Source organism: Salvelinus alpinus, chromosome 2 (assembly GCF_045679555.1).
Source record: "Salvelinus alpinus chromosome 2, SLU_Salpinus.1, whole genome shotgun sequence".
In the NCBI taxonomy this organism is placed as follows: Eukaryota; Metazoa; Chordata; class Actinopteri; order Salmoniformes; family Salmonidae; genus Salvelinus; species Salvelinus alpinus.
The window spans coordinates 35911219-35922342 of NC_092087.1; the positions used below are offsets into that span (position 1 = coordinate 35911219).

Genomic DNA, 11124 nt, shown 5'->3' on the forward strand with positions numbered 1-11124 from the left:
GAAAACTGAGGATGGATCAACAACATTGTAGTTACTCCACAATACTAACCTAAATAGGGGTTGGGTTAAATGCAGAAGACACATTTTAGTTGAACGCATTCAGTTGTACAACTGACTAGGTATCCCCCTTTCCCGTTCCTTAAAATGACAGAGTGAAAAGGAAACCTGTACAGTACACAAATATTCCAAGTCATACATCCTGTTTGCAATAAGGCACTAAAGTAAAACTGCAAAACATTTAGCTAAGAAATTAACTTTATGTCCTGAATACAATACATTACGTTTGGGGCAAATCCAACACAACACATAAAACTGAGTACCACTCTTCATATTTTCAAGCATGGTGGTCGCTGCATCATGTTATGGGTATGCATGTCATCGGCAAGGACTAGAAAGTTTTTTAGGATAAAAACAAACTTAGAGCTAAGCACAGGCAAAATCCTACAGGAAAAGCTGGTTCAGTCTGATTTCCAACAGACACTGAGACAAATTCTCCTTTCAGCAGGACAATAACCTAAAACAAGGCCGAATCTATACTTGAATTCCTTACTAGGAAGACAGCAAATGTTCCTGAGTGGCCGAGTCAGAGTTTGAACTTAAATTCAATTGAAAATGTATGGCAAGACTTTAAAATGGCTGTCTAACAATGATCAACAACCAACTTGACAGAACTTAAAGAATATATATATATAAAAAATGTGCAAATATTGTACAATCCAGGTGTGCAAAGCTCTTACAGCTGTAATAACTGCTAAAGGTGAGTCTAACATGTATTGACTCAGGGGGTTTGAATACTCATGCAATCAACATAGTGTTTTATTTTTCATACATTTTTTCTTCCACTTTGACATTAGAGTATTTTGTGTAGATCATTGACCAAAACAATTTGTTGAATCCATTTTAATCCCACTTTGTAACACAAAATGTGGAAAAAGTCAAGGGGTGTGAATACTTTCTGAAGGCACTGTATATGATACATATGCATGTATACAGTATGCGTATGTACGTGTGTATATGCACATGTGTTTAAGTACCTGGGATAGTTGGAGGGTATCCTCTTTTTCCATAGGCAAGGTGTGGTGGAATAGTGGTCTTGATTTTTTGTCTGGAGGAACACAAGACAGAAAAGGCCTATTCTTATAGGTTTGCATGTTTTCCACTACTATTTTAGTGACACATAATTTTAACAGTCATTTGAGACAGGATCTTTGTGATTGCTTCACACACTGGAAATATCTATATTTTAAACTAGTTATCCTAGTTCATATAATATACATTTTTGATTTCCTAGTGAAAGTGGTACTCTTACGTAAATTAATGCAACATGTCCCTTTCAAAACGTTGTATTGGCAGACCTTGACTGTTTACTTACCCTTCACAAACTCCTACCAAACTCTGTTCCAGACCTGTTGGAGATACAGTATTTCATGTTATCTTTATACAGTGACTGATGCGATAACAAAAACACTGCACTGCTAGTGTGAGCTAAATCTGAAGGTATATTGCTGTTTGAAACATAAGCTAGTGTTCCTGTTATTTTGTGTGATCAATATCAGGTCTAATACAGGCAATTTGAATAGTTATGTGATTTTACCAGGGATAACTGTCCTCTTTCCCAGCTCAACAACAAGAGGGTCCCGAGACAGTGATGAGTCAATCACCTTGCCATCAGCAAGTAGTTTACCCTGTTCAGAGCATTGGAACAATATGAATGGAAGAAGCATGTTAAAAAGAAGGATTTTGCATGCAAGCAGTGATTAGAATCTAAATAGAAGGTTAAGATGCATTCCCTGCAAGTCACATTAAAATGTGAAACACTTGACAGACTTTTTTCAAATGTCTTTATAGGAGTGGCTGTATGTTAGGTGAGGCAATGGTCAACCTCAAGCATGACGCTTCATGAGTGACGAGTTTCGGTTGGACTACTGCCCTACCCACCGCCGGAGCAGGAGTGCTGACGTGTTGTACCTCCCCATTGCAGTGCCGAGTAGAATGTCTGGCACGCATAAAACGTGTCATTTTTTTCGCCACATGGGGTAAAACATTGCCGTTTACTTGCCATCCCAGATATGAATACAAACGATGTGTAATGCAAAATATAAAGTAGTTTTTATCTGACAATATTTGATACCACATTCACGAATTTCCAAGTCTCAAATGAAAAACGGTAACTTGTAACTCTGCACCATGCCACAGACAACATCGTATTGACTATAGTCAAGTTTGACGTGCAATGAATTAGAACCACTTAAAATGCAGAGCACACTTTTGACCAGATTTCATTCATATTTTCCCCAAAAATGTAGTTGACATCTCTCAATAAGCAGGCTAGGTCTGAAGTCAAACAGGGCGGTGCCTATACCTTCGAAATTGAAAATGTTTTTTAGGCCATTCATTTCCACTCCTTTTTGCTTACCGTATAGTGGATTTGTAGCGTGTCTCCCATTTCTGACGTTATAGAGCAAGTTTCGGGTTTCACCTTATGAAGGGGGAGAAGAAAAAAAGTGAGATATTTGAATTGCAAATAAATACGAATGCATCGTTTTATTACACAAAATAAACGATACATTGACAATTATAACAATCAAAAACTGATACATTGTTTCAATTTGGTCTGACTGTTGCAATGAATGGCATTCGGTTAGTGCAAGAGTTGCCACTTTCCTATCGCTCTATAGCCTACAATAGAGAGAAAAAGACAGAACTCACCAAGGTTTCCACCAATAACTCTTCCACAACATTTTGCTCGGATTCGCCTTCCTGTGCTGCAACATAAACGAAAGCAGCTAGCAAGACTAGGATTACCCCAGTCTTGGCTTTTGTTGATAATACGTTTACTGGAGACAGGAGATCAAGTGGAGACATAGGACGAGGTGGATAATTTTATAATAAGGCCGTTTTATTCAAGTGTAAAGATATCAGGCAAAAACGTGCACGGCCCCTTTCTGTCAGATTCTTATGAAATCGTCGGAGAAGAGGCCGCTCTAAACAGTACATTCAAATTATATAGGCAACTAGCAAAGTAGGTGGTCTTGTCGTCTGGCCTTCCTCTTGGTCAATCTTGGTCGTGAGTGGTCCTGTTCGGACCAGGTGTCGACGTTCCATTGGCTCTTGACATAGTTCTTTGTCTTGAGTCACACCCTTGGAAAGAATGTGTATGTCTAAATGATGTTTCAGGGGCCTGTCCTGAGTGGGGTGTGTGTGTGTCTGAGGTTAGTATCTAATGAGATCGGCATGTGCCTAAGGACAAAGAGAGGGTGGGTTCATTTTGTACAAAGGATAGCCTATGTTGGAATGTTGTTATACTAGTCTCCAGTATCTATTTCAATTTCTTACAAATCCCCCTCTTCACGTCTTCTAGACGTGAATAAACTAGATAAAATTTGTCAGAAGACAAATTTTTGATTCCCCCTCTTCACGTCTCACAAGAGACGTGACATAAAAGTTTCTTAGTCCTCAAATAGATAGACAGGTCCAGTTTCCCCATCATCAAGCAATGGGAACATTTGGGCCCTTTCCAGATTAGGGTCTATGGCGGCAGTAATAACACGGCTAGCAAGCGTGCGCGCACATGGAATGCAACAGCACCCACAGAGTACAAGAATGCCCGCAAAGACGGAAATAGATACTAGGATAGAGGAAACCAGCGTCTTATATTTACCAAAAGCATCCATCCATGAGTCCCACATAGAAGTGTCCACTCCAGAATGCTGTTTCATCTTACCATTAAGGGTACGAAGTCCATTCAATGCTACAGTCAGACTCCCATCTGTAGCTGTGTTATTGGGAATGAAAGTACAACACTGTTCACCAAACATGGTACAGACCCCCCCCCGTTCTGCCAATAACATATCCACCGCGATTCTATTTTGAAATGCCATCAGGGACGTAGCTGCCAATTGTCCATGGACCACCTCGAAGCCTTGTTGAGTCCAATTGCCCAGTTTCTGGACATTAAAATGAATGTAGTTAATTCTGTCCACATTTTTACTAACTGTTCACCACCAACAGACAGAAGATTCAAACCCAGCTGTCACTTAGTCCACCAGTTTATATTCATCTGGCACCCCCTAGGGACACCAATAGCATCAATGTAAGTTGAGTCGTAAATGAGCAAGGACCAAAAAGGAGACCACTCCAATAACTACACCTGGAGTGGCCAACCACACATTAGTAAACCAAAAAACGAGAATATGTTAAACCCTCAGGTCCATCCCTCTATACAACCTGTACCAGGTGGGCTCGTCGCCACCCGGGAACTTCAAACCTTCACAACAGGGAGGACAAACATCACTTTTTATTCATTCAACAACATCAACTACAGCAAACCAAGGGTCCTCCTCTGTCAGCCCACTCTCCTGCGGAAGCTTGTTTTCGTATCAGCCTCCTTGCCACATCTGTAACAGACTTCTTCAAACAAGGTATGATACAGGTAGCACAGCACATGAGCATAAGAAGAACAACAACTAGAGTCAGAAATCCAGTAACCATCATTGTAGTATACTTACCAAACCAACCACCCAGCCAGAGAACAGTCCACTCTCCTCCACACCTGCAAGACCCTTCATCTCCACTGATAACCTTGCCAACCCACTCAGAGCTTTTGAAATGCTCCCATCCGGACTAGTATTGTTTAGGGACAAACGTGCAACACTGTTCTCCAATCATTTTACATACACCTCCCTGGTTGACCAGAATCATGTCCAGTTCTAGTCTATTTTGTCTACTGGTTTGAGAGGTAGCCTCCAATCGTTCAGCCATCCCCGTAAGTACTGTGTGGGTGTAGTTTAACAAATCATTGTTGATTATAGTAGATATAATTGATCCAAGCATTCTGCTTAACATCAACAATAGCTGGGCCAAACTGGGCAATAGATGCCACCGGCCATCATTCCTGTTTGATGTCTGGTATTCGTGGGGGACCCCTATTGGGACCCCAACAGGTTGGTGTGCATGTTATCTGTACCCTCGGACCAAGGAGCGTCACGGTTCTGCCGTCTCCTGGGTTGGTACCGAGTCTCTGTGTCATGTGCAGCTCCCAGAAGTTGATTAGCTATAATAATAGGCAATAGTGGTATCAGACTGGCCAAAACACATGAGCAACGACAATTTCCTTTCAAAAATGGGGTCAACCGCCTGGCAGGTCCACACATCCACCATACATCAGCAACACCTCTAGTTCATAGTGGTATTAGTGATGCAGGTAGTAGCAGGGAGCCCTCCATAGTCTATACCCCTACCTGTACCAGTGATACAGCTGTAATATCCTCCATATGCCTTAACTCCCCACGGTACCTTCTGGGGAGGTACTTCTGGGAACACAAAACTCAAGAGTTTTACACAAGGTTGAATTTGGCTTAAACTTTCCAATATACACATCCAACCTTCCACATTACTTAGGGCAAATGGGTGAGCAGCCAGAATAGGTCTGGCATGTCCACATACGACACAGTCCTTTCTATTAAGTATTCTGTAGGCCAACCACATATTCTCCCTTTCCTCATAACCAGTTTCAGTCCCCAATTGTTCACTATCTTAGATGTCTTTTATATTTATTACCTGTACCAGATTGGAGAGCTTAGGTGATGGCGTGGGACTTGGTCTTGAAGTGGTGGAGGAGGCCGGCTGAACCCTGGTCCGTTGGAACTGGTGGTGGTTCTGGCAACACTGTGATGGTAACATCCCCATCGTATCCTAATCAGACAGCTCAGGACTACAAGCAGTCCTGTAAAACCACATCCTCTCCCAGAGAACACATCATCAGCCAGAGGTCAAACAACACTTTCACTTCTATGAACGTACACAGTGAGGAAAGGTCGGGGTCAGGGAATTCTTCATTAAGGAGTTGACCCCCGAGCTTTATTAGCAACAGTTCTTCTCCTTAACTCTGTGATCATTCGGCAGTGTCAGTGTGTCTCACCCTCCAAGTGCGATATGCCCCCAGGTCGAGTGAATCACCTTCTCCTTTAATTCACCTGCAACGCATAGAATCCTGGACATACAGGTTTGGTTAACCACCAGTTTCTCATTTGTTTTATCTGATTATATATTTAACTTCTATGCCTATCTGTTAGCTAGAAATTTTGAATTTTAAATTAGTTTATTTTCCAATAGGCCCCATCCTATTCTAGACCACAATGTACCCCTCCCCCGTTTGATACCTGGCTCTGGCCAGGTATCAACCTTACCTACTCTAAATAATGACTTAGTACATTATAATATAGAAACGTCCCATTCATTCGCCGCATATCCAATTCTCCCTTGGGCGTACATTCATATCTATTCTTTTCCAATTCTCTATCAAGTGACTTATCTACTTTGAAATGTATCTGTGCTGCTTATATATGTTAACCCCTTTCTCTCCTATCTTATTTCACAGCCTACCTTGCTCATTTCCTGGTCCACCCTCCCCACTCTGCTCTCAAACCTTCAAGGTCTCAACAGTGCGGGGTAGACCCATCTGTCTGCCTTTTTCTAATAATAGTCAATAACAACTATGTGTTCCTTTACAATACTAACTAAGTGTCTCACTGTTTTGACTTTATCTGCATGGATTTAAAAATAACAACAGGTCTTATAGTGTCAATCTCTAAAGTCCTAACATAACCTTAATTAACCTATCTCTATCTTCTAATGGCCAATACAAATGCTTACCTTATGGTCAAGAGTTATAAAATCTATTATAATCAATTTACCTCAAAACTAGTATCCCCAATGACACAACTTCATTATTCTCACTACATTTTCCCCGTGAGTGATCAAGTCACCGGAAAAATGCAACGAAAACAGAAAATAGGCCAAAAGGTTATACCTACATTCGTGTTCCATATCTAGACATACCAAAAGAACCCTTTATCTTCTCAAAGTCCCTTGCCTAAATAAAACTCAAAGTAAAACTCCTATTCCAATATGAGTGTATTCTTTTAAGATATCTTATCTCTGGGAACACGGAAACCCTTAACCTTAATGTTTACTCCAAAAAACAAAATTATGTCACCAGCATTCAACCAGGCCCCCCGTCAACTGGGAGACCATTGGGTGCTACAATACTGCCATCTTCTGTCCATTCTCTGCACAGCTCTCCACCCACTCTTATTCAACCTTCTCAATTTGAGCCATATTAGTTTCTTATTTTAACTATTGTTTTCTAAATTTTTAATTTAATGTAATTTTTTTTAAATCTATTATTACCTAGTTAGACTAGAGTGTCCGTGACATACATCCATGGGGATCCGGTTATAGTTATTCTATTAACCATGTGAAAGTGCCCAGGGACACCCCAAATATCAGTAGGAATATCACAAATAAGGGGCCAGATATCCCTAGCCTTGCCCAGGGAGGGAGAAATATCCCTCTAACTGGGCGAGGTTCCTTTATCAGGGGAGGCGGAGTTTGATTCCGCATCACCTGAGTCAGGAATGTCTTCATTTGGAATCGAATTTAAGCTGTTTAAATCAGCTCTGACTTCTGTCAGTGTTCTAGAAGGGATTGGGGCTGGAGTGCAATGTGTGAGGTGGTGCCAAGGTGCGCCTGATTTACCTTTGACCTGGACTGAGTGTGAAGTAACTTCCCTCACTTCGTACAGTCCAGTCCACCTGGGTTCTAGCCACTTTCTCTTGCGGACTTTTAACCCCACCCAGTCACCAATTTTTTACCTTCAGTGATGGCGGATCTTCTGTCAGCTTCCCCATTTGGACCTTGTGAATCTGTGTGGAGAGAGCTGCAGAAAGTTCCGTCAATTATCAGACATTACAATTTGTTATACATCAAGGGCGGGCATATGACCTCCCTCCCTTGGTGAACCCAGCATGACTCCTCCAGCCATTGTCTCATGAGGAGAGAGATGGGTGCCTGCACCTGGAGAGGCTATCATGGCCAGCAACGCCAGGGGCAGGACTTTAACCCAAATCAACTTCAAACCTGCACATACATTTGATTGGCGCGTTCCACGAGACTTTTGAGATTGTGGCCTGTACACTAACCCCATCATTAAACAACATCCATTAATCAGTTGACATTTACACATCCGACCCTATTGGTACATGGAGCGTTTGTCATTAAACAATACACATGAGTTCGGTTTGCAGCCACTTCCTTTCAGCGCTGAACGTGAATTCTTTGCTCATCAGATATGCTGCAACCCCATGGTGGGTGTGGATTTCCAATGGATGGCACATTATCATGTGGGCTGTTTTTCCAATAGCTTTTGCCACTGCAGCCACATACCTGGAGCATGTGGTTTGCCCTTCTTCAATGTGGTCCAGTTTGGAGGAGTGATACCTCAACACTCTACTCTCCCCCTCTAGGTTCTGGAAAAGGATGGATGATGTAAATCCTTCCTTTTCAGAAACATCCAGATGGAACTTGTTTTTTTAGTCAGGTGCTGTTAGGGCTACTGCCACTTAGAGATCTGTTTTCAAGAGTGCAAAAGCCTTTGATGCTTCAGTAGTCCAGGACAATGATGAGTGTAGGTTAGTGGTGAGCAGCTTCAGGGCCATGGGGCATATTCGTCAGCCATGCCCTGAAAAGGGGGAGGTGATTGCTGATTCGGGTCTGGATTGGGGTGATTGTATGCGGGTTGAAGGGCCGCACGTGGTTGATACATCATTGGCCTGACTCCCCCTTGGTCTAGGGGCGTATCCTCGTCCCCTTTTGGCCAGAAACTGGCTTTGGGCCGGGGTTATTGGGTGCGGACACTGTCGCACCATGTGCCCAGCTTGTTTACAATTATGACAGCTTCCATAAGATCCAGAGTACCTCTGGGGCTGTCCCCATGTGGGTGAATAGTTTGATTGTGGTAGTGGGTAGTAGGGTTGTAGTGGTGGTTCCGACGAAGGGTATGGCTGAAGCGGGTAGGCATACGGCAGTTGGAATGGCTGCTCCTGGGGTGGGTGTATAGTTGGTCCCTGCTGGGTGAAGCTGGGTAGTTGTTGTTGCTGTATCATTCGGGAAACAGTTTTTTCAATAATTTGTGAGATTTCTTGTTGGTCTTCAGCCACCATCTGTTTCTTGGGTTTCTCTCCTTTCTGGGCCTCTTTCAATTGTAGTTTCAAAAGTTGTACCTGTAGGGACTGGATTTGTGGTTCAGCCCCTCCCTTATCCTTATTGTATTGGGTGATGTGGTGATGCACATGGGAGTTGAACTGAGCCTGGGGAATTGCCATTAACCCCACAGTGCCCCTGAGATGGATTGGGGCCGATGGGGCTGCTGTGGTGGTAGGTGGGGCATCATTATTGTTGGGCCTGCCCTCTTTGGTGTCAGTTGGTGCTCCAGTGCCCACCCCCATCGTATCAGGTTTCCTGTAAGGGAGTGCTCTTCTAATTTCTTCAATTGCCCAAATTCCTATTTTCAGCTCAGCCTCTGCTCTTTCCCTTTGCTTTGTTCCTTCCTTTTTAAATAAGTGACTCTTATTCTTTTCAGCTTCACTTTCTATCTTTTCCTTCACTGCTTCCCCTAATTCTTTCTCCATAGTGAGGAGCTGCCCTTTTGATGGGGAGACTCCACTAAGGAAACCGGCTTGCGTCCATTTCAGCCTCACTTCTTCCCAAATTCTTTTAACGGGTTTGTAATGTAATCTCCCGCCTGCTCTGTCTTTCATTCTCTGATCTAAATATTCGTTGAATTTGTGTTTGGGGACGATAGTCGTGGTCATTTTGTCGTTAAGCTATGTCTGGGTCTATTATTATCTTTGTATACTTTAGCCCGTCACTGATCGAAACCAGCGATGTATTTTCTTCCTCTAACCTCCCCCAGTCTCGTGTCCGACTCGCGTGGACAAAGAATTTTATTGCCGTGTATTCGATGAATTATTTTCGTTTTCCAACAATATTTCAGCTTTATCTCTTTGAAACAATATACGAATATATTCACGCGCTCCTGTTATAATTGGAATGACAGTTTTAGGTACTTATAATAAAAATATTATTGCTTTTCGCTAATTTAATTAATTAAATACTTTGGCAAAATATTTCAGAAGTTTCCTTTGGGGACAATATACTAGTAATTCAGGCGCTCCTGATATAATTGGAATGGCAATTATAAGATATATAATTCGAAAGATATTATTTCTATTAACTTTTCCGATTAATTTGAACTTTTTCCGATTAATTAAATACTTTGCCAAAACATTTCAGAAATTTCCTTTGGGGACAATATACTAGTACTTCACGCGCTTCTATAATAATTTTCAAATTGATTCTAACCCTTAGGGATTTATCAACAGTAGGAGAGGGAAAAATCCGGTCAACTTATCAGCAGAAAATAGTTGCTTCACAGCAATATATACACATCGACACGGCGGTCACTTTAGCACAGCCTCAACTTAGCATATGGCTAGTTAGTAGCAATTGGTCTCGTGGAACGTTCAATCCCCCACATTGCGACAACACAACTTACACATACAATTACAGCACAACTTATCACATTAGATTCCTCACGTAACACCTAGCTAAGTATAGCTACTGCACGACTATTTGAATCGTATTATATTAATTATGGATTCTTCACGGTACCCCTATCTGATCGACTGTCAAATATGGCCCGACTGTGTGAATCGTTATATATTTTTATTTTTATTTTTTTATGGGTCTTCACGGTAACACTTAGCTGATTTGCCAAATCTAACTACTGCCCGGCTATATGGATCCCATCTTTTAATTGTGGATTCTTCACGGTAACCCCTATCTGATCGACTGTCAAATATGGCCCGACTATGTGAATCGTTATAAAGCTTATCCTTCACTGTACACCTACTCGATCAGCATACCGCGTAGTGCCAGACTATGTGAATAAGTCTTTGACCTATTAATACTTAGATATCTGTACACACTGCCTTAAATTCTAAACAATTCCACATAAATTTAGCAACAATTCACACTCACCACAGTACTCCTGATCATAATTTAGATATTGGCTATAATACAATATGCAGATTTTGATTAAACCGGCTCTGCTTACCTTAATATTTTCGAGCTCTTTGATCAGTTTCCTGGGTGGGTTGAATCGCCGACGTCTCCCTCGAGCGGGTCACCTCTCCTTCTTGAATCTTTCTCCCACTCGCCTCCTGTCTGATCAACTTTCTATGGACCGAAATCAAAGGTGTCTAATAACCATCCTCTGCTACC

General features: G+C 42.0%; 1 protein-coding gene across 1 annotated transcript in view; it reads right to left on the minus strand.

Moving 5' to 3' along the window:
- Window positions 1-11124, minus strand: part of LOC139559868 (peptidyl-prolyl cis-trans isomerase FKBP11-like) — a 31351-nt gene that overhangs the window by 19874 nt on the left and 353 nt on the right. The window contains exons 2-6 of the mRNA XM_071376294.1: window positions 2710-2816; window positions 2417-2479; window positions 1595-1685; window positions 1373-1406; window positions 1035-1105 (exon numbers count right to left, since the gene is read on the minus strand). Coding sequence (XP_071232395.1) covers window positions 1035-1105; window positions 1373-1406; window positions 1595-1685; window positions 2417-2479; window positions 2710-2816 — 366 coding nt within the window. The remainder of the gene's footprint in view (window positions 1-1034; window positions 1106-1372; window positions 1407-1594; window positions 1686-2416; window positions 2480-2709; window positions 2817-11124) is intronic.